Source organism: Ctenopharyngodon idella, chromosome 12 (assembly GCF_019924925.1).
Source record: "Ctenopharyngodon idella isolate HZGC_01 chromosome 12, HZGC01, whole genome shotgun sequence".
NCBI lineage: Eukaryota > Metazoa > Chordata > Actinopteri > Cypriniformes > Xenocyprididae > Ctenopharyngodon > Ctenopharyngodon idella.
This window is the reverse complement of record NC_067231.1, coordinates 12011561-12036733: the sequence shown is the minus strand read 5'-3', so window position 1 is coordinate 12036733 and position 25173 is coordinate 12011561. Positions and strand designations below refer to the sequence as shown.

The window sequence follows — 25173 nt, the reverse complement described above, 5'->3', positions numbered from 1 at the left end:
GTTTTCAGCGAACATCACTTAATGCTCAACTCCTGCAAGGACCAGACCTTACCAGCTCACTCATTGGAGTGGTGACAAGATTCAGAAAAGAACCAGTGGTGATCATGGCAGATGTGGAATCAATGTTCCATCAAGTAAGAGTACCAGCAGATGATGTTGATTTGTTAAGGTTTCTCTGGTGGCCTGATGGGGACTTGAGTCAAGATCCAGTTGACTTTAGGATGCGGGTACACCTCTTTGGAGCAACATCATCTCCAAGCTGCGCAAACTTCGCTCTTAGGAAATGTGCTCAAGATCATAAAGAGCAGTTCAATAGGGAAACGGTGGATAAAATCCTACATTCCTTTTATGTTGATGATTGTCTGGTTTCAGTGGCTTCAGTTGAACAAGCGATAACATTGTACAAGGAGCTTGTAGCCATATGTGCCAAAGGTGGATTTAAGCTCACAAAATGGATGAGCAACAGATCTCAAGTTCTGGATGTAATACCCCTGGACCAAAGAGCAAAGTCGGTGACAAACTTGAGCATGGATTGGGATTCTCCATCAATTGAGAGAGTGTTGGGAGTGCAGTGGTGCATTCAGTCTGACGTATTCAAGTTTAAGATTGTAATCAGAGACAGACCTCTGACAAGAAGAGGAATCCTATCCATGATTACTTATATCTATGATCCATTGGGAATTGTGATTCCTGTTGTGTTGTCTGCAAAAAAGATCTTGCAAGATATTTGCAAAGGAGATTTGGAATGGGATGATGTTTTGCCCGAATTGGTTGTTCAAAAATGGACCAGATGGCTGCAAGAACTTCACCACCTGGAAAGCTTTGAGCTTACAAGATGTTTAAAACCTCCAGACTTTGGTGACATCTCTACTGCACAGTTGCATCATTTTTCAGATGCGAGCAAGGATGGATATGGAACTGTGACATACTTGCTGTTACGTAATATACATTCTCAAGTACATTGTGCTTTTATGGGAAAATAAAGAGTAGCCCCAATGAAATCTGTTACCATCCCTCGTATGGAGCTCATTGCTGCTACAATGGCAAGCCGTATGGATGTGTTATGGAGGAAAGAACTGCATCTGCCCCTTCAAGACTCCATCTTTTGGACGGATAGTGCTTCTGTTCTCAAATATATCAAGAATGAGACCTCACGATTTTGAATATTTGTAGCCAATCGGGTGACAGAAATCCTCAAGGCCTCACAAGCCACACAGTGGAGATATGTAGATACAGCAAGCAATCCAGCTGATGTTGCTTCCAGAGGATCAACTGTCAACATATTCCTTAAAAACAAGACATGGGCATCAGGTCCTGCCTTTCTTCTTCTTCCTGAAAGTGAGTGGCCTGCTAATCTCAATGAACTTGAAAAGCTTGAAGTGGATGACCCTGAGGTCAAGAAAGGCATTGAGATGAACTCTGTACAGCTCAAAGAAGAGGATGACGTGCTTTCAGGTTTTATCAACAATTATTCTTCTTGGTTTCGTTTAAAGAAAGCAGTGGCTTGGATTTTGAGATTTAAGAATCTGCTTTTGTCTTTGAGTCAGAAGAGGAAACAACTGAGACTTGCTTTTGTTGATTCTGATTTGAATGGACAGCAACAAAGTTCCGTGGAAAGAGAGATGGAGATTTTTAAAGGTTAACTTGAGCGATCTCACCTCTCAACGGAAGAACTAGAAACTGCTGAATTGGATATTATTAGACTCTCACAAGAAAAGATGTTTCCTGATGAGCTTGCTAGTCTGAAAAGAGGTGAAAGCGTAAAGAAAAGTAGCCACATTCATGGCCACATTGTCCTGTTCTTGAAGATGTTTTGAGAGTTTGTGGACGATTAAGTAGGGCATCAATGCCTGAAGAATCCAAACATCCAGTTATTTTGGCCAAGAATTTTCACATCTCAGACATCATCCTGAGACACATACACCAGGAGGTAGGACATGGTGGTCGTAATTATATATTGTCTAAATTCCGACAGAAGTATTGGATTACTGGTGTAAGTACAGCGATAAGAAGAGTACTGTCCAAGTGTATCATCTGTCGAAAACTGAATTCACTTCCAGGATGCCAACAGATGGCAGATTTACCATCAGAAAGAGTCACTCCGAATGAACCTCCTTTTACCCGGGTTGGGGTAGATTATTTTGGACCTTTTGAGGTAAAGAGCAGAAGAAGCATTGTGAAAAGGTATGGAGTAATTTTCACCTGTTTAGCCATACGAGCCATACATATTAAAGTGGCACAGATTCTTTCATAAATGCACTTTGACGTTTCACTGCAAGATGTGGACAAGTCAAGGAGCTTTGATCTGATAATGGAAAGAACTTTGTTGGAGCAGAACGTGAACTAAGAGTTGCCATAAAGGAATGGAATCAGTTTAAAATCAATGATGTCCTTCTTCAGAAAGGAATTAAATGGACATTTAACCCCCCAACTGGATCACATTATGGAGGGGCATGGGAGAGGTTAATTAGATCTGTGCGGAACGTTCTGAATTCTACCTTAAAGATGCAGAATCTAGATGAAGAAGGGCTACACACCGTTTTTTTGTGAAGTGGAAGCTATTATTAATGGTCGTCCAATCACCAAGGCATCCACAGACCCAAGTGACTTAGAAGTATTAACACCAAACCACCTGTTGCTTTTGAGGACTTCACCATCATTACCACCTGGAGAATTCAAAAAGGATGATGTTTATGCTCGTAAACGATGGAAACAGGTCCAGTACATGTCAGATTTGTTCTGGAAGAGATGGGTTCAGGAGTACCTACCACAGCTTCAAGAATGTCAGAAATGGTCAAGAGTTAAACGCAATTTTAAACTAGGAGACATAGTGCTTATAGTGGATAACACAGCACCTTGAAACTCTTGGATTATGGGACGCATTGTACAGACCTTTCCAGACAGAAGAGAATTTGTGCGTCATGTGCAAGTTAAGACAAAAAGCAGCTGTCTGGATAGACCGATAACCAAGGTCTGTCTTCTACTAGAAGCAGAAGATGGATAAATTGTTACCTGACATTTTCTTTGACTTTTGACATTTGACATTGACCTATGAACTTGACATTGACCTATGAACTTGACAGAGAGAAACTGAAAAGAATATTTTACTGAACACTTTTTTTGCATCACTTTTCAAGATTTTTTGCCTTTTTTTTTGGAATAAGAAATGTATATTTATATGATGTAGTTACTGAATTATTAATTTGATAAATTCATGTCTCTAATTAATAAAAATGTAATTATTATTTGATAATAGTTAGGGGCTAGAATGTAGTAGACATGAAAGTGTTAATGGGTTTTTTGCTTGTCACGTGATCATGGTTGGGGGTCACGGGGTTGCGTAACAATAGGAATATTAGTCACCTGTTCACTGATTAACGGCAGGGAGAGGGGGTGAGCAGGGACGATGTATTTCTTTGTTGACCACAAAAACTTTTATACCATCAAGAAATATCAGTCTGTGCAATAAAAAGAAAAGCAATCAGAAGTATTTTTTGCCTCACCGATATTTTATTTATGCGTCACCAATGCAGTCCCTGTCTTAGTCTCTCAGCAGCTTTTGGAAAGGACATAGTAGCCGCTATAACTTTTAATGCTTTTTAATGCCCTGCGGATACCCTGTGTATAAATACTCGTGCTGTCACAAATCTAAAAGCTGATCCTCAATCTCTGCTGTCCAAATCCATTTAACTTTGTGCTGCGCCATGACTGCGTTTGTTATGCTTCTGTCTTCTGTCAGCTCGCTTTCTGATTGGATATCGTTTAGTTTCACGTGATAATCTCCAGAACGTGTGCGCGTTTGTCCTCGGTGTGCCTCCAATGTTCTTCCGAGCAGATTCAGTCACTCTTAACACGCCTAACACCACAGGAAAATCTGATAAGATAATCTGTAGAACCATCAAGATAATCGGTACATTACCTAGGATTGTTGGAAGGGGAGAAATCGGCCCAAAATCAGCCCGATTATCTTGTGGTGTGTACCCAGCATGGATGTCGTTTCCATTTTCCACTGTGGGCTGAGAATGGAGCTCTTTGAAATACATGCAAAAGCGCCAGTCATTGCCTTGGTAACCCAAGTGTTTACAGATGAAATTAGATAAATAGCTGCTGCGTTATGAAGGATCATCAGATATTTATTTTAATTGTATTATTCATTTGTGTTTACGTCGCTCAAATAGCATGCTTAGCCAGCTACAGGTTGTCAAGCAACAGACAAGTGACCAATCCTGGGTTGCGATGTCACTACACGCATTCTACCAGCACCGTTAACCAACCTTGCAGAGAATTCCGGGTCGAGAACGGTTTGTAACCGTGCTGGTCCGTACCAGGCTGTACCAGGCTCAAGTGGAAATACAACTGGAACAGTTCCATAACATTCTTTAGAACTGTTCGGCCCAACGGTGGAAAAACAGTTTTTGGTTAAAGTGAATGGAAATGTACTACCATTATATTGAATTCACCCATTCAATCACATTTCATTACGATACATTTATTTTTACCAGACATATTTGGAAGTCAAATGTCATGTACATGACACATCATGTAGCGTCAACTCCAGCATTTTAATTTGTTTTCTAGCAGGAAATAGACAGGCAAATTCTTCTACAGAAGTTTTGTTTTCATAAAGATCTCTCTGTTCATCACCTTACCTTGATAGTGAGCAGGGTTGGGTTGTGGCCAGGGCCTCCCCCAGTGTTTTCCGGGTTAAACTCTGAATCAGGCTGGCACATAAAGCTTGGTTTTAGCACATAGCCACAGCGGCCATTTGGTAAAAAACGGCCTCTGTTTATATCCATCTCTTCACATTGGGTTTGAAAGTTTAATGCCACTGCAAAATAATTTTTTTGTCAGTTGTTTATAAATGTGGACTGTGCAGTCATTTTTAAAATGTGCATGGTCTGCACATTTTCTTTGATTAAATGTTTACCCATCTGACAACCAGCATTCCACATGTCTTGAGGATTGTAGTTGGAGGATTGCACCCGCTGACCAGATGGGTAGATCCTGCTCAATTGCAAGCTGTTGTGACGTACAAACAACTTGCCTATGAAAAGAGAAATTTAGAACTCTGGCAAACAAACAAGAAAATATATATATATATATATATATGAGATGTTGTGTGAAGAAAACAAAAAATATCTGCAAATATCACTTGTGAATTCACAGAATCATTTTTTCTGTCATTTCCAGTCAAGCTGTAATTTTGTCAAATTATGCAAAAAAAATAATAATAATAATAATTTAACTGTAAAGATATAACATTTCAGCTATTTTATTAAAAAAATAATTAAGATGCAGTTTCCATCACTGAATGTTAATAAACACAATAGTATATATAGTACCTGATTCTTTGATTAGTTTTAATGCATCACTCTCAGAGAAAGAGGACATCTCATTGGGAGGTTTCTTAGCAGATGGATCAAATTGTTTGAAGGCAACACTGCGGGTGTACACCACCAGATCAGACAGCTCTGGACTCAACTTACAGTCCTTCAGATAAAAAAGCAAAAGCAAAATGTGTACTCAAATAAAATTGTCAAACTGCCAGACTGCAAAAAATGTGATTAATTTAGTAAAATAAAAACAAATTATCATATGAAATGAGTAGTGATATGAGCAAGATACACCTACCCTTACATGTATACAAACATGTGTACAGTTCAAAAGTTTGGGGTCAGTAATACTTTTATTTAGCAAGGCTGCACTAAATAAAAAGGGACAGTAAAGTCTTCTACATTGTTACAAAATATTTCTATTTCAAATAAATGCTGTTATTTTAACATTTCTATTAATCAAAGAATCCTGGAAAAAACATATCATGGTTTCTACAAAACTATTAAGCAGCACAAAAGTGGCCTGTTGCACAAACTGCTTAGACTAGTCTTAAAAGTTAGTCATCTAATTTTTTTTAAGTCAGTTACATAAAAAGGTAGAGTGGTCTAATTTGAATTGGAAAAGACTGATTATTTCTTATCTAACTACTAGTTGGCCAAACTAGTTCTTAAGACAGTCTTCACATAGTGGCTTTTGCAACTATTTTCAACATTGATAATAATAAGAAATATTTCTTGAGTACCAAATCAGAATGATTTTTGAAGGACCATATGACACTGAAAACTGGAGTAATGGCTGCTGAATATGCAGCTGTGCCATACTACAAATAAATTGCATTTAAAATGATATTAAAATAGGAAAAAAAAGCTATTTTAAATTGTAATAATATTTCAAAATATTATTTTTTTTTACTGTATTTTGATAAAATAAATGCAGCCTTGGTGAGCATAAGAGACTTCTTTCAAAAACATTAAAAAAAAGTCTTACTAGCCCCCAACTTTTGAAGGTACAATGTAAATAAAAAGTAAATGTAAATAAAAACATGTATACATGCAAAAACAAAACAAAAAAACAAACAAACCAAAAAAAAAACAAAAAAACAACAACAAGCAGCAAAAAGCAAACTACTAGTAACAGTAACTACTAGTAACATTACTAGTAACTAGGAACATTCTGTGTTTTGTAACACTACAAAACAGAATGGAAATAACCATTATATTATGTTATTGTGTTATGTTACATTATATACATTATATTTAGATAATTTTAAGACATCTGTTGGTGATGCTTCAGAAAATACAGACCTTCCCTGCTTTAGGTTTGCTTTCAGCTTTAGATTCATCGTCTGAGGAGCTTGAGTCAGAGCTGGAGCTGTCCTGCTTCACTTTGATCTTCTTTGTTTTTATCAAGATCTTCCCTTTTAGGTCCTTCCATTTAAAAAAAAAAATAAAAAAAAAATAAAAGATATGTGTGGTGATAGATAAAAAAAAAGATATTGACCTATCTAAATTTTAGCATTATAATATTATTTCAGTTGGTCAGTGTTAAGCATGGCCATCGCTATAGGGAGAAAGGTGGTGACGATTCTCAGGGCCGCTGGTGTTATGGAACACAGACTCACAACGATGTAGAAATGAATATGAGAGTTTATTGAACGTGGCATGTAAAGTAAACATGCAGGTGAGTAAAGCACTCAAAGCAGCAATGCAATAATGAATGAAAATACTGACACTTCTTTGTATTGCAGGTGATGTGAGGAGGTTGTGGACATGAGCAGCTGAGCACACACTTTGGTGATGAGAGTGGAGTATGGAAGGAGTCTGGAGAATGGAGACGTTGGAGACACAGATGATCAGGGTGCCGTTGAAAACACAGAGGATCAGGAGAGACGATGGAGCCACAACACATAGAGGTAAGTGTAGCAGGGAAGTGAGTCCTTACTCATGAACGAGACCAGACAAAGTGCCAGAGTGAAGTGTGGCAACTCAGGCGACCATGGCGGTGCGGTGCGGTGCGGACCCCGGACCCCAGGCTCGGCCACAATGGCCACGCCCCCCCCCCACAAAAAATTCTTGGGAGGAGCTATGGGTTTCTGGGCTAGACCCTGGAGCGGGCTTGTGGGCTGGAGCGGACTCTAGAGTGGGCTTGTGGGCTGGAGTGGACCCTGGAGCAGACTCAGGGACTGGAGCGGACTCTGGAGCAGACTCGGACTGGAGCAGACTCTGGAGCAGACTCAGGGACTGGAGCAGACTCTGGAGCAGACTCAGGGACTGGAGCGGACTCTGGGGCTGGAGAAGACACTGTAGCGTACCTAGGGGCTGGAGCCATCTCTGGGCTCCAAGACATCCCCTCATAGTCCATTAAAACTCCTAAGGGCACAAGTGTGGTGACCATTACAGTTGAGGGCTCATGCATGGCGGCCATTTTGGCTGAGGGCTCAGGTGTTGCCTGTATGATGAGGTGATGATGATCAGGTGCGGGTGATTGCTGAGCGTGAGCAGGTGAGCAGAAGGAGGGATGATGGGAAATGGTGTTCGGGGAAGGTGAGAGAGATGGTGACCGTGACACCTGGCTTTCGGGTTGGGGTCCAGCAATTTTTACTGAGGGGGACCATCCATCCCATCCATGTCCCACCCACACCCCAAGGACGTGATTTCAATCGAGGAAGGCCCACAGCAACATCCTGCACTGGGGCCCCGGATACCCTAGCTACGGCCCTGGTGTTGAGCATTTTACCACTAGAAATATATAATAGCAGAAATAACACTTGCTAATGAGCCTAGGATTAGTAACTAACAAGTGTTATACACAAACAAAAAGACCACTCCTGACCCTTTAAAAGTTCATGCTAGCACACAATAGTGTTAACAGTAGGAGCAGTCGTGGCCTAATGGATAGAGAGTCGGACTTGTAACCCAAAGATCATGGGTTCGAGTCTCAGGTCTGGCAGGGATTGTCGATGAGGGGAGTGAATGTCCAGCGCTCTCTCCACCCTCAGTACGACGAATGAGGTGAGACCCTTGAGCAAGGATCGTACCCCCAACTGCTTCCCGGGCACTGCTGCCGGGTGTGTGTTCACGGTGTGTGTGTGTGTGTGTGTGTGTGTGTTCACTGCTGTGTGTGCGCACTTGGATGGGTTAAATGCAGAGCACAAATTCCAAGTATGGGTCACCATACTTGGCCACATGTCACTTTCACTTAGCTCTGCAAGCCGATGTTATAATTAAATCTTGACATTACGTCTAGATTATTAATGGTATTAAATGTAAAATGAGACCGACAAATGGCAATAGATGTGGATATCTTTACATCTACTGTCTATGAAATTGATGTATTCTTACAGATAGAGCTGTTGGGAATTACAAGGCATATGCTCAGATATACTCACAGTTAACCTATATAGAAGAACTGTAAAGAACTGTTATGACAATCCAGGAACATCAAGCATTGTCTTTTGCATAAAATTCAAAACATCACAGATAGACTGCTCTTACTGGTTTTAGAGTACATTTAATGAAAATTCTATTAAGGAAAGGTCGACTGTATTACCTCTGGTGATGGTAGCCACTGAAGCAGCTTGTCATTGATAGGTGTGGTGAGCAGTTTGTCTCCCAGAATTGACCGCAGCTGTTGGGCCATGATTGTCTGCTGCTCCACACAGCAGTGGTTCTCCAGAGACAGAATAAGAGGATATGGAGAAGTCTAGAAAATAAGCATATGTTCATGTATGCATATGTATTTATGTATGTTTTCTTTAATTTTACCTTTTGGCTTTTTTAAGGCAAGGTCTATTTTCAAAGGAAAGATGCTAAACATTTTGGGGAATAGAATAGCAGTAATCTGCCAGTCACTATAACATTATGTCGACTGACAAATGGGTTCTCACTTGGGAGCCCCAATACCCTCTGAGTTTCAGAAAAATGCCCAATGGAATTAGCAAGTGGAATTTGCATGCCAAGCCACTCCCCCATACATACGGGTATATAAGATGGCGGCATGCTTGCACTGATTCGGATTTTTGCTTTGGAACCTAGTGGTTGTGTGTTTCTCTCAGCAATCACTCTTCCATTCACCTAAAAGAGCTCAAGAAAACCTCTTGCTGGAATCCAGTAAGGCGCATTCAGTGTTTTGCCACAGCATGCAGCAATTCCCTCCTGGGCGCTTCAGTTTAAAAGAGCAGTTTTTCCTAAAAGAGCAAGCACGGGCGGTGTGTGTCTTTAAAGATGCCTTTCCGTCCGTGTTTCTGGATGCGGTCATTTCCTGTCCTCATCTGATGGAAACGATTGCTGTCTCACATGTCTGGGCCGCGAGCATGCTGAGACGGCATTCGTGGAGGGTTCATGTCATCATTGCAAGAACATGACTATGTCTACACTGCGGTCGTAATTCTCCTTCCTTGTGAAGGCTAGAGTCCCCTCTGCTGTTACCCAGCCTAGCTCCTTCTCAGGGGGGACGCAGCGTGTCATTCTGTGCTCCAGGTGAGGGCCGAGGCCAGATTCACGAAAATCTTCTTAAGAAAATTCTTAAGATAAATTCTAAGAAGTTCATAAGAAAGTACAATTCTTGAAAAATTCTTAAGAAGTTCTCAAATATTTTCTTAAGAACATCTAAAAAGTTTTTTAAGAAGAAAATAAAAGGCTTTGGTGTTATTTGATTGAAAGGCAGGTATTGCTGAAAAAAGAGCAAGTCAAAGCCCTGTCTTTTTGCACTGCGTGCAGATTACCGTAGATATCATATTTAGCGTGCAGACTATTTTCATACTACTGGCTTGACGGGAGTTAATTACTCAGCTTTGTGTTTTTAATGCGTCGTGTCAAGTTAAAATTGTTATTTTAAAAGAGCCTGTCTCAAGAAGATGCAGCGGTTATTGCCATTCATTTGCGCTCCGTATTTCTTGCGCTCTCTCTAGAGTGAATGTGCCTGGTATCTGTGTGCTGCCTCACTAGTTCTAGCTTGAGTGAACGTATCATCCAAAGTTTGAAACGGTCCACAATTAGCAGGTGAATTGGTAATATTTGAGGGTCGTGACTGGGTATAAAAGGAGCATCTCAGTCTTTGCAAGCAAAGATGGGTCATGGCTCACCACATTACCCACAACTGAGATGCCCTTGAGCAAGGTGCCCAATCACTTCCCGGGCGCCGAGGCAAAAATGGCTGCCCTCTGCTCCGGGTGTGTGTTCACAGTGTGTGTGCAATTGGATGGGTGAAATGCAGAGCACAAATTCCAAGTATGGGACACCATACTTGACTTTCACTAGGGTTCCTTGCCGCTGTTGTCTCTGGCTTGCTTAGTTGGGAATACTTGATATTCAACAATGTTTTTGATCTGATATGTGAACTGAACTAAGCTGAACGATGGCATCACTGTTTTCTTCAGAGCTGCTGTATAGATAAATAAATTAATAACTAATGATTTTTACAACGGAATGATTCAATACTGAAATTACTTAAGCTGGACAATGACACCATTTTCTTCTAGAGCTGCTCTGCAGCCAAAATTATTTTCTGTTATCACTGTAAAGCTGTTTTGAGTGCTATATAAATAAAAATGACTTGACTTGACTAGAAATCTCAGTCCGTGTAGGGCCATGCAGGAAACCTCTGCTGAATGTGCATGATCTTTGACCCCTCAGACGGCATTGCATGAGAAACCGTCATGCTCCTGTGTTAAATATATCCACATGGGCTTGGGAGTACTTTGGAAAAACGTTGTCACTTAACACAGTCTGCCGCTGCATCAAGAAATGCAACTTGAACCTCTGTTACGCAAGAAGAAAGCTATACATTATTTCTATAAAGACAGTGGAAACGTGTGCTGTGGTCAGATGAGTCCACCTTTCAGCATGTTTTTTGAAAAAACGGACATTGACTTCTCAGTCCCAAAGACGAAAGGGACCATCCAGACTTTCATCAGTGACAGATGCAAAAGCAAACATCTGTCATGGTATGGGGGTGCATCAGTGCAAACGGCATGGGTGACTTGCATTTGTCTGAAGGAATCATTGATGTGGAGGCATATATTGGGATTGTACAGAGACATATACTGCCATCAAGATGACATATTTCCTGGGAAGCAAGACAATGCCAGGTGGCCTCATTCAGCATGTGCTACTTCAGAGTGGTTTATTAGACACTCTTCACCGTAGAAGGAATGTGCTTGACTGCCTGCTTGCAGTCCAGATCTGTCTCCTATTGAAAATGTATGGCCCATCAGGAAAAGGAGAATCAGACAATGATGACCACAGACTGTAGAGCAGCTGTCTTGTATCAGGCGAGATTGGGCAAAATGTCACTTGTAAAACTTCAACAGTTTTGCGCAAATAATTGATTGGTGTAACTTCAGAATACTTGTCCACATATGGTACTAGTAGTAATATGTAACATATTTAGCTAGCTAGAGTTTTTTTGTAATGCTTAATATTTGAAACAACCTAATAAATTCATTAAACATCTTACATTTGGGTATTTAAGACTTTAAGGTTGGAGGTTATCCTAATTTTAAGAAGTTATTTACAATGATTTTTAAGAACATTCTTTTCGAGAATATGAATACTTAAGTATTTTATCTTAAAGAGTACATAACACACACAGTTTCTGCCAATCTCATGTTAATCTTGAGTACCTATAGAGTAGTATAGCATCCTTCATTTCTCCGAACAGTCTTTAGTTTTATCAGATTTATCCGATCCTGAGGGCTCGAGCAGCCACGGAAAAACATGAGATATTCTCCATTAATTTTAACCAATAAAAAAATTGATTGCAACTATCAGACATGACTTTATCCTTATTTTGATAGTTAATTTAAGGCGGTTTCTATGGTTATTTTAATGACAAATATTGAGAGCGCATCAATGTAATGCGTGAGCACAATTCTCTCAGCTTCACTGTTCACTTAACGCTGGGTTCTTTGGGAATCTCGGAATGAGACGCTGCATCTCTTAGCCATGCCTGCATACAGTCCCTTCAGATGATAAGCGGATGACATGTTATCTAGGCACCCCTTATATACTATCGGGCCTCATCGTTATGACGTCATGGGCTGTCATCGGTCAATATGATATTGCCGAGATTGGATATGTGTTTCAGACACCGGCTCCCGCGGAGGCGGTTCCCCTAGCGTCTGACGCAGCTTTCTCATTCCCTGTTCTCAGGGAACCATGGTTACATGCGTAACCTGAGACGTTCCCTTTCGAAAGGGAACTCGCGCTGCATCAGAGCACTAGGGGAATGGTATACCCACTAGGGGTGTGCACAAATAGTCGAATATTCGATCTCTAATTAATATTCGAAAAATACAAATACTATTCGAATTTTAATATTTTGTTTTGCTGGCCGTAAATGCAGTGAATCCATGATAAATCCTAAGCACTAAAACTCGCAGCTATAACTATACGCAGTGGTTGGCGCTGTGTGTTATTGTATTTGATCATCACATAATGTTGTTTTCTGCCTTGCGAAGTTTGGAATTACTTAGATGAAAATGATCTTACAAAATGGAATTACTTTTGATCAAATGAATTAATGAAAATGAGTTATTATATATAATATATATATAATGTCGCCACCATAATGAGAAAGTACATGATATCAAAACACCCATCGAATGAGGAAAGACAGCTGTCCATCACTGCATTCATGACAGGTAAGCGCAGCTGTATACCCCGAGTGAGCAGAGAAGATACCTTATAGCAAAATGATATTGAGACATAAACTTCCTTTAAGTTTCGCTGAGGGAGACATATTTACGAACAGAAAACAGTGCTGTTAGAAACTTCGCTTAGCGCACCGTTATATTTGTGTTTCTGCGATGTCTGTCAGCGTAGCATGTTTTCTCACCTGAGCATGTGGATATTATTGTTTTTCTCAACATGAACATGTGAAACAATATAAACACTATAACCATATGCTGACTTGAGTATATGTGTACGATCTGTACGATAACTGGCGCGGTCTGTTTTATTAGCGTTTTTCCTGTTCTTGCTGCTTGAACTTAAATGCTTTTATTCTTTAGATTTTTTTTATTACACATATGCTTTGAACTAAAAGAAAACTTTAAGATATCACGCAAGCTTGTTGTAATCGTAAGCTTGTTCAGAAATGGTTACAAAATCTTGATGAATAAAGAAAATAACGTCTTTCTTGTTTAATGTCCTTTAAATAAACAATTATTTGAATATTCATTTTTTACGAGCCCAAATATTCTAATACAATATTTTTGAAAACTGCCCATTCCTAACACCCACGCCGCCATGCTGAGGGGAGTGCATGCCAACGTATGGCAGTGGCAACTGTCAGAATCAAGCAAATTCAACTGAAACGCCAGACCCACTCATTTTACATATGAAGGCCTGCCAAGGCCGCACAAAGGCCTGGAACCAACAGATTAGAAAGGGCACAGAGCATTCAGCGCATGCTCTTACCCTACACATGGATTTTAGAAAGGGCACGAAGCACTCGGTGCATGCCCTTACCACACACATGGATTTTAGGAAGGGCACAAGCATTCATTCTACCATGGCCATGGATTTTAGAAAGGGCATGAAGCACTCAGCGCGTGCCCCTTTTTTCATAAATATTTTACTTCATACAGAAGGGGTTCCTATAAGGGAGCATGGCTAGGGGCCCAAAGGACCCCCAGCCAGTCACTTCTCAGGGGACACTTGTGAACCCTGAATGCCACCAGCGAGGCTGACCAGGTTCCTAGCTGTACTAGTAACCTAGTCTGCCTACAACCTGTCTGTTTCTACAGAAACAGAGTCTCCGCTACAGAAAGTCTCATGAAGAAACATCCAGAAAGTGGGACTGTGAAAGGCCCATAACCAACTCAGACCGGATCTTAGAGATGGGCATCCTGGAGAGCAGGACTCAGCAAAAACGCTATCAACCCTCGCAGTCAAGTGGCGTATATCTGCTCGATCCTAGAATCTACAAAGCACCTATGTTTCAAGGCACTAAGGAGGCCGTGCACTCTAAAAAAAAAAAAAAAAAATGCTCACAGCCTAGAGCTTGATCTAACTGGGAGGCCTCAAGAGAAGCCTTCGACCTATGACCAGACTTAGGGAGCTAAGTACTCAAATCCACTCTCAGAATGAGAGGAGTCTCAAGCTCAACCTATGAGGTTGACCAGGCTATAGGCTAGGAAAACGAAGGTGAACAGGATTAGCCAAGTCAGCGACACGTAGTAACGTGCGGTCTCAGGAAGGCCAAATTAAAAGGCCAACCATCACATCGCCAGCAAGCAGAGTACTTCAGTAAAAGCATCCTTTTTACAAGCATGCAGCAACATACCCTTGAGGAGGCCCATTTGGGCCTACTACTCTAGATGAACACGGGCACCAGCTCGTGGCACCCACTTAACAATAAGACCTTGCTGACCAATACCCAATCGCAGGGGACTCGAGTCAGGGCGGCCTACAACGGCCAGCTACCTGGTATCAAGTCTCAACTGGTAGAGAAAATACCCGTACTGCGGGGAATTTGCTTCCAGGGGGCCCTTAAGGCCAAACACCACAAATGTACTGGCTAAAAATAGTCATTGCTATCTGCCATGCACCCGCTTAATGGGGGCTGGCACTCAGGGAGGCCTGTAAAGGCCAACTACCTGATAGCTAGCTGTCTTAGGCCTGCAACACTGGGGCTCGCACACAGGGAGACCTGCTAATACACAGGAAGGCATGTTAGGGCTAAGGTTGCTCTAAATACCCAAAGCAATGACCAAAAGGGGACTCGTCTGCATGGTCGCATGACCAAAGGGGACTCGCCTGCAGGGGGCCTGCTAAGGCCTACTTGTCTAACAGCAAGTCTAACTAGCTGCTAAAACTCCCCAATAAAACTTAGGGCTAGCTTAACAGTAAGACCTACCAGGGCCTGACTACCTGCCAAAACACCTGCTAGCTGTCACAAAACCCAAAGTGCTGGTGACTTTTCACAAGAAGGCCTGTCTAAGGCCAACTATTCGGAGCATGGCTTATTGCTACCACATCCACACTGATAAGGGCTCATCACAGAGAGGCCTGCTAAGGCCTACTATCTGACAAAAATACCCCATATGTCAGGAGGGGCAGAGGACCCAAAAGTGATGGCAGGAACAAAAACAGTTTATTAATAATGACAATGAAACACAGGCAATCTGCTGAGCACCGGCTCTCAGGGTGAACGCAGCTGGAGAGCTGAAATAGTCCACATCAAACGAAATGAAGAAAAGGGTCCCAGGCTTGTCAGAGGGCACACGGCGAGTAGGTTACACAGTCCCGAGCCAGTAGACACAGCACCACTGATGGCAGATGGCAAAGCGACCTCAGGCAGCAGGAAGACTGGGCAGAGAACAGGTATGACGTGCACGACTAGACAGTACAAACAAGACTGGAACTAATACTAAGACTAACAATACGGATAAACATATAAAGAAATCTGGCAGGCATAAAGAGCCAAGTAACGTGCTAGAATTTACACAATAATCTGGCAAAGAGCTGAGAGAACAGCAGAGTAAAGTAGCAGAGAAAATTAGAGAAAGAACAGGTGTGGAGATGATCAGCACGAGCACTGATTGCAATAGCGAACAGCCGAGTGTAAGTAGCAGTAAAGACAGGAGAAAGAGAAACAGGGAGAATATCAAACCCGATTCATGACACCATAGCTACCAGAAACCCATTTAACGGGGGCTGTACACAGGGAGCCTTGCTAAGGCCAGCTGTCTGACGGCGCATATGCTGGCTGCTAGGAGCCCACATGGTGGGGACTCACACTGAATGGAGGTCTGTTAAACCCACTACCCTATAGCAAGTCTAGTAGCAAAAAATAGACTGTTTAAACAGCGCCTACGCCTGGGACCTATCACATCACCAACAAGCAGTGTACTCAGTAAAACCACCTTTTACCCTTTAACCCTCTGGAGTTTGAGGATTTTTGGGGCCCTGGAGAAGTTTTGACATGCCCTGACATTTGTGCTTTTTTCAGTTGCTTATAAAAATATTAATGGCAAAAATGTCATTACACTGTATTCAGCATGAAATAGGCTACCATAATATGTGAGCAACATGTATGTACATGTTTATATTTTTGAGAGAATAACCTTTATGCGTGGTTATTGAAAACTGAAGTCACTGAAATACGGCTACAAAACAAATACTAAATATGTGTTCAGAAGACTTCTGTATTGGAGATTGTAGACTAGAATTTTTGCTTCAAAATGATGTAAAAATTATCCTGCCTACTCGTTTATAAAAAAAAAATATATTGATTTAAATTTTGTAAGACACTTTTTGTCAAGAAAGACAGTATGCGGGAGGCATGAATCTTCATGAATAATGCTGTGATTCACACCTGAGAAGACAAAGACCTGCATAATGACCCGCATAATGAGCCCTTTCAGCCAGGTAGGCTATATGAGAGGAAACTAAAAAAAATCAAAGTCCAAAGTATTTTTTTTTTTTGGTAGTTTATTCAGAATATAGTTAACAACATAAATGAGACACATTTTGAATAAATGAGGGCACATTTTGAGTATAGAGTTTTACCTGGAAATAAATCCTGTTCAAAGATATGTGAACATTACTTACCTGGCATTCCAAGGTGTTTGGTGTTTCTGCACTGGAGAAAAAAAAAAAAAAAAATCCTGCTTCCAGTCAGCGATCTCACCATTATATTCTTTCAGAATGTCCAGTGTGGGCCAATATCTGGTCACTATGATTCTCAAATCTGTGAGATAAAAGAAAAAACCCTGTGAGCATGCTGATAACAGGATCATATCAGCTATTGTATTAATGTTAATATAATGTCCACTCTTAACAGAAAACATGATTTTTGTAATGTTATGCATGCATGAATTTTTGCACATCATGTGAAAAAATTTTTGTATATTTTGTTTATTAATTTAAAATTACAGTACCAGTCAAAAGATTTTTTTTAATAATAATGTTTTTGAAAGAAGTCTCATGATCATCAAACCTGCATTTATTTGATCAAAAATACAGAAAAAAACAGAAATACTGTGAAATATTATTACAAAAATACAGAAAAAAAACAGCAATACTGTGAAATATTACAATTTAAAATAATATTTTTCTATTTTAATATACTTTAAAAAATAATGTATTTCTGTGATGCAAAGCATCTAAACATTCATATTACCTCTATGGTATTTTATATATTATATATAGAGCTTAAATGTTAATGTGCAGTTTAATACATTGCTAACACATTTTATTTCAGTATTTATTATGTATTTCAGTCGATTTCACTCATCTCAGTATAGCAATATAGTTTGGGAATAGCCATGGCAATTTACTAATGTAAGTTGTGTGTAGTAAACGAAACTGCACGTCGATCTGCCCCATTAACTCACACTGAGACACACAAAACTTGCAGGATTCATATTTAAACAGTTTTTTTTTTTTTTTTTCAGTTTAATATTCACAGACACTATATCACGATTAGAATAAAGAACTTAAGAATAAAAAACAGCTTACCTTTCACAATCATCGGCTCGATCTAGTTGATCCTCGAAATGAAAGTGAAACCAGTCATGCTCATCCTCTGAGGCAAATCCTTTTAAAATTATTCCTCATCGCATCTCAAAACGATGAAAAGTACATGAAACTGACTAAACTTGAGGCGTTTTTCCGAGTTGACAAGGGCATCCACTCTGTTGCATGCATCGCCTCAGAATTTGCGTCTGAATAGCGCGCCTGCTCCGTGGGCGTGGCTGAATTAGTGGATAATGAGCTGAGCCGCGAACTACTGACATGTCTCTCTTTTCATACAGATTACATAAACAGAGAATATTTGTTTTCGATTTGACTTACATGACTTAAAGCCTGACATTTCAACATTTCTTTAGACATATGTCTCATTTTTGTGTCATTAGTATTCACTAAGTTACAGTTCATTTTCTGAGGGAGTATCAGATTGGACTTCATTCAGAGAGAGACAACAGATCACACATCATGTTAGTTTTCTTTATTTTGCAAAAAGCACAACATTTTGTTTTTACTCTGAGTGCAGACAAATAAAAGAAGACATTTCACAGATTAGAATGGTATATAACTCTTAATTGATATGGCCAAAATTGACAGAGTATTTTTAGCCTCTTTCCCACTGGTAAGAAAAAAACCGAGGTGGTATCGCCGGCGAAACCGCCGACTCCAGAGTGTTAAGCAAGGAAAGTACAAACATACGCCACATGCCCTGGAGGAGGGCCGTTTTGGCCTACTACTCCAGACGAACACAGGCGTCAGCTCATGGGAATGTTTGGGCTATAAGGGAGTGTACTAAATGACCAGCCCGAAGTGAAGGTCAAAATACTGCTCGGCCTGAGCCAAAATGGTGAAGGGCAGACAAAAAAAACAGAGCTATAAGTGAAGGACTCATATAAAACCTTGTATTAAACAAGGGAGTACGGTTCGCATGACCCTGAGAATGCTTAAGGGTAAAGGCATACCATAGCGACTCAAACATGACAGAAACAGTATCTGTGCTCAGCCCTAGGGGAATGAGGGCCTGTTTCCTAGAAATGGCCACCCATAATCAACCCAATGCTTGAACATTCGTTCAGCAGGCTTAGGGGAGTCAAGCTAGGGCCTAACAGTAACTAGCTTCTAAAAAGTGGGGCCACAGCAAAGAGCAATTTACTATTCGCAAAGTGAAAGTGGCCTAAACCGCCTATTCTGCCTCTACACCAGCCTGCATTAAAACCCCAATTGGTCAAACGACTCTCTATTGAGAGGAGGTCAGCACTAGGGATACAAAAAACAAAAGGGGCCTACACTCACTGAAGAGGGGCCAAAGGCAGAAATGCATAGCAGGCTGCAGCCCTGGTGAGGGCCAGCCTAAATCATAGATCTTCCTGGCGCTCTTCAGAGCAGCAGCCTCACAGAACAACTCTCACAGGCAAGAGGAGGCACAATCACTAAACTGAAACCGCTAAGGTGGCAGAAATCTCCATTAAAGCCTTAGCTATCCTAAATAATATAGGAAGTGACGCTAACCAAGTAACAATGTCAGGCGGCCCCGAGGGCAGACTCTAGACATTTAATCTATCTGAAGTCAAAGCGCTTGTCTCTGTATACAAAACCACCCTGCAAACCTTGTAGGAAAGGAGACAAACTACTCTAATCTGAGGTGGCTACCAAGGCGGCCAGCAGAGGGCCAGCCTGCGACAGAGCAGCGTCCTCAAATCCACTCCCATTTTTTATTTTTATTTATTTATTTTTTTTATTTGGGAGGAAGCCAACTTACTCACTAAAAGAGAACATGAAGAGCAGTGGTCTCGCCAGAGAGCATACAATCATCAAGACCAGCAAACTCATTTCTTAAGAAAACACAATGGTACTTCTCTCTCTCTCAAAGTATCATTCTAGCCAACCTACAGGGACTTCAGGGCCCTAATAGTAACATTATTAGATTGAAATAAAAATCCTTTCCTATTTTTAGATAAATGCCCAAGCACGTCCTACACAGGGAACAGTGGTCTACAAGAAATACATTAATATTTAAAAGTTAGGGTGCCGATCTACCACCATAAACAACGTGGGGTCTACGTCCCTTGCAAGCCTGAAAGGGCCTTCTCACTATCAAGCCAATGACAGACCATCAGAATTTTGTCATTATTGGCCCAGCCATAGGCCTGATGTAAGAAGCGCCTGGGGTTAAAGAAGAATGGAGAGGGTAGTTCTGATCACCCTCAGAGTGAGGAGATCCATCGACGACGCTGACTGCGTTTTTGATGGACCACTTCCCTCAGTCTTCTGGCCCTGTCAGCAGCCCTCGGGCCGGGACGGGCCAGGTCCAGTCTGTCTGGATGAGGACTCCCCAGGTGAAAAAAAAAGTACATTTCTATAGTGCTCTATTTTCGTGCACTTATTATATTAAGATAATCTTAAGAGCATCTAAGTGTACTTAACTGTGCTATTTTGAGACACCATGAAATATGAACTAAAATGTGCTTTTAATACACTATCTCTGTATTTAAAAAGTGTATTTAGACTAATTTATTATTTGTATATTAAGTATGAAATTAGGCCCCTTATATACTATCGGGCTGCATCGTTATGACGTCATGGGCCGTCGCCGGTCAATATGATATTGCTGAGATTGTATATGTGTTTCAGACACCGGTTCCCACGGAGGCGGTTCCCCTAGCGCTCTGACGCAGCACGAGTTCCCTTTCGAAAGGGAAGCAAGGTTATCTTTCCCTCACAACCAAAAACACACTTCTTTGGTGACATTGTTGATTTTATAGTCTAAAAACAAAGTGACAAATCTTTCTCGAGCAAGTCCTGTGCAGGGCTGCCGACAACTTCCGTAACCTGAACGAAGCGTGTTGATGGGCGTGTTGAAGAGTATTTTTGGCACAGAAATACTATGTCATACGTCCAACTTGTTTTTTGAAACTTTGGCCATGTTTAGCATGAGAATCCAACTCTTTAACAGTGTAAATAAGTCAGAATGCATGAAATAGCATTAGACCCCCCCTTTAAGAACAGTCTTAAGAATAAAAGATAAGAACATTCTTAAGAAAAGTTTTTGGGAATACAAAATATTCTTATCTTTTTTTCTTAAGTTAGAAAATAAGAAGAAATTGGCAGTTAAGAAGAATTTTATTCTTAAGATTGTTTTGTGATTCTGGCCCCAGATGTTTATAGTTGCATCAGAGAGTGGGCTATTGTCCTCTGGAGAGGAAGATAAAGCTGAGCTTCCCCCTTCTGGGATGGTTGCTCATGCTGAATCGGATTCAGAGTTGATGGCCCTGCTTGCCCGGGCCACTGCAGGCATTGGACACGAGTGGATCTACCACCATAAACAACGTGGGGTCTACGTCCCTTGCAAGCCTGAAAGGGCCTTCTCACTATCAAGCCAATGGCAGACCATCAGAATCAGAATTTTGTGATTATCGGCCCAGCCATAGGCCTGATGTAAGAAGCTCCTGGGGTTAAAGAAGAATGGAGAGGGTAGTTAGAAAATAAGAAGAAACTGGCAGTTAAGAAGAATTATCCTCTGGAGAGGAAGATAAAGCTGAGCTTCCCCCTTCTGGGGTGGTTGCTCATGCTGAATCGGATTCAGAGTTGATGGCCCTGCTTGCCTGGGCCGCTGCAGGCATTGGACACGAGTGGAACCCTCCACCTTGTTCTGAGCGCCCGCGGTTGGATGATTGGTTCCTGGGTGCTGTGCGTGGTTCACAGACACGTCCTGTCCCAGTCCCTTTCTTCCTGGAAGTGCACAAGGAGGTTCAGAAGTCGTGGAAGGCACCTTTCACTGCCCGAATCCACTTTGCAGCCTCCTCCACTCTCACTACCCTCAATGGTGGGGGTACATGGAGATGTTCCAGGTGGGCTGTGCAACTGCGGTGCACTTGTGCCCGCAAAGTGCCGCCACCTGGAGGAACCGTCCGCGGCTCCCATCTAAGGCCTGTAAGATGATGGCAGCCCTGGCTGCTAAGGCTTACAGTGCCGCAGGACAGGCCGCCTCCACCTTGCATGTGATGGTCATCCTGCAAGTCCATCACGCCGAAGCACTAAAAGAGCTGTACGAGGGTAGGCCGTCTCCAAGCACCTATCCCAAGGTGTGCCATACCCCCTCGCACCCCACACCACTAGGAGTGTTGCCGCTAGAGATCGACCACTATGGGTTTTTCTATAACCGATGCCGATGCCGATGTTTAGAGGTCAGGGTCAGCCGATGGCCGATATATACTGCTGATTTTTAGGGCCGATATCTTTTTTGGCCGATAAGTTTTCCCCTTCATTTGCATGCTAAAATGTCACACTAATAATGGTGGATGCACAACATTACTAAACTTAACATCATTTATTGAACACTGACTTGATTTACATAAAAGTTTTAGAGCATTTATCAAGCAGAATTTTAAACATAAATGTAAACTTAAATATACATTTAAATAAAATAAATACAACTTTATAAATAAAAATCAATTAAAAACTTTGTCATGTTGCACAGCCTTGTATGCAAGGACAGTGCTAAACTCTTAGTGATTTCTGACATTCTTGACAGTTAACGTTAGACAGGTTTAATGAGGATAATAACTGTACGACATATATATATATATAGTCATTGGTCGGAACACATCACTTTATTAGGCTGATGTCCATTTTTATTTGCATTACACAGTTGATGGAAACACACGCAGATGCGCATATTCTTGAGCTGAATTTTCATTAATGCAAAGTTGGATGGAAACCCGGCTATTGTCTGCATCAAACCATGCTTCTGAACAAATGTCATACACTTCTGCGCAGTGGCGTAGCGCAAATCCGCGGGGCGCCCCTGCAAGCCGAAAGTCCATGGCCTAACCCCTCCCCCTCCCCCTCCTTCGGGGTTCAACCAAGAAGGGGAGCCAGTGGATATCACACAAGAAGTAACGTGCAAACTTTGCGGAAAAGTTATGCCGGTAAAAGCTTAACCTCAGACAGTATTCAAAGTGAAAGTAAAAGTGACGAGCTGCCTGACGCTGCATTAACGGAGCATTTTCTCTCAGAGACAAATTTCAACATAATATGCTGATAACGGTATATAACTGACTTAATTTATTCCATTATTTCTCTTGTGGCCCGTACATATAGTGAAACAAATGAGAAGAATAGTATTTCGAAGAATAGTAATTATAGGTCTAATTCATTGTATAATAGACCTAAAAAATGTTTAAAACATTTTCAAAGAGGAGCTAATAGCCTAATCTTTTATTATCCTCACAGCACGTCAGTTATGTGGTGATGTGCTGTGAAATTATTGCGGGGCAAATTTATTATAATATTAATTTAATAATAAAAGTAGCTTACCTAATAGTAATAATAATAGACTAGAAGAATGTAACAGGCTTACATTAATTGGAAATGCCAAATCCTCTTAATATTGCCAATATTTGTCGGAGTAACGTAGCCCTCAATCACGCTGCAGTGTTTGTCAGAGCTGCCGCCTTCTCCACCCCAAGCACAGAGTGAAATTCTCTGACTCCGATACAGGAAAAATAAAACAGAACTTAAACCATTGGTGCTAATATGTTAGCAAGCAAGCTGCTGGTAGTTTTGGACTACAGTCCTTAAAGTTAACTACAAGTAAGCGAACCTTCAACCAGCTGTAGTATTATGCCAGTTCCCGACGGTTCTATGCTATCCGTTGTTTCTTTCACTAAGTGAAGCAACACTTCATAGTTTACTAGTAATATATAGTAAATATATGGCCATAGGACTTGGAAATATCAGAATTTAAGCCTTAGGCTACCTTTATCTCCCAGGACTGTTGTTGAATCTTCCAAAAGTTTCAATTTACATGCGGCAGCAGCACATTCCACCGCACCAATAACACGGCTGCCCGCAGACGTGCCTGGCTTTAAATCGGCGCTACTAAACACGGATATCGGCCGATGCCGATATATTAAAAAAAGACAAATATCGGCCCGATATATCGGCCGACCGATATATCGGCCGACCTCTAGTTGCCGCCTCCTGGGCATTGGCGCGTGGCGTCACTCTGGCAGACATTCACAGAGCTGCGGTCTGGGCGACAGCTAACACCTTTTGCGAGATTCTAAAATCTCTGGGTTGAGCCGGTTTCTTCCCGTGTGTTGGGTACAAACAGGAGACAAAGAGCAAGAAGGCTGGCTCTGTGTCTCACTTGCAGGGACAATACAGGGTGATACAAGCGCCTTCTATGCTCTCCATGTGAGTTCCCCAGTTGGCGAACCCTGGATTGAGTTCCTCCAAGTATCCTCCGGCAGTCAGATGTGGCAAAGGCGTCTGATGCCAGGCCCAGTACTTGAGATTCATGCCCTTTCAGTCAGCCCTTGTACTGGGCTAAATGCCCCATATGTTGTGATTCCCTTCTGGTAGTCCCATATGTTTATTCTTCCATGGTACGGTTTCCCTGTCGGTAAACCGGTGCCTTTCCTTGGGCAGATTCTACTCTGGTCTGTCTATGTGCCTGTAGTAGTTCCATCTACTGCAGAGATCTTCCATATGTAGCACTGCCTCATGGGTCAGTCCATATGTGTATTTCCCTATGTTCTTCTTTATGGCTAGGATGTGGCCTCCATAGCATCCCTCTCCATCTGGACTAGGTACGCTTCTCCAGCTTTAACAACTCTGGTCATGGCTGAAAAAAGGGAAGCAACCCGAAACACTCTCCCCGTGAAGTAAACATACTACAGGAACAGCAGCTATGACCATCTCCATGGTAAGCCTGGTCCCTTCCACCCCACAGGCATGGAGGGCTAAGATTTTGGGCTTATGTGCCATTTTATATACTCGTATGTACGGGGGAGGGCCTAGGCATGCAAATTCCACTCACCAATTACATTGGCCGTTTTTCCAAAACTCAGAGGTGACAGGGGCTCCCATGTGAGACCCCAATTGTCAGTCGACATAACATCTCCATTCCCACCATCATGGGGACGTTCTCTTCTTTTTTTTTATTCCCATTTGATGTTCTTCTTTCTTTTTAAATTCCCATTATGCCTGATAAAAGTTGTTTAAAAATATGTGAAGGCATTACTAATTTTTTAGAAATGCCTTCACATATTTTTAAACAACAGCCAAAATATGCATACTTTTACTATATTACATTATATGTAAAGGTGAACCATTTCACGAGTTCACCCTTACATATAATGTAATATAGTAAAAGTATGCATATTTTGGCTGTCCGAGGAGAGGGCTCCAAGCTCAGAATTTGGCCCAAACCCAGAGTACTCCCCATCCCTGGTTGGGATAGGAAATATCTAGAGTGAGGAGTTGGGGTGGTGGAGGGATGCTGGAAAACTGTCGTGGGATAGAGGTAGGTTGGCTATATATATATACCTCCTCTCCTGCTAAATGGGTTATCGGAACA

General features: G+C 41.5%; 1 protein-coding gene across 2 annotated transcripts in view; it reads right to left on the bottom strand.

Moving 5' to 3' along the window:
* plcd3b (phospholipase C, delta 3b) overlaps window positions 1-25173 on the bottom strand; it is a 76112-nt gene that overhangs the window by 43834 nt on the left and 7105 nt on the right. For both annotated transcript variants that reach the window (XM_051914344.1, XM_051914346.1), the window contains 5 exons: window positions 8884-9036; window positions 6639-6761; window positions 5343-5490; window positions 4928-5044; window positions 4650-4828 (listed from right to left, as the gene is read on the bottom strand). In XM_051914344.1, the coding sequence (XP_051770304.1) occupies window positions 4650-4828; window positions 4928-5044; window positions 5343-5490; window positions 6639-6761; window positions 8884-9036 (720 nt within the window). The remainder of the gene's footprint in view (window positions 1-4649; window positions 4829-4927; window positions 5045-5342; window positions 5491-6638; window positions 6762-8883; window positions 9037-25173) is intronic.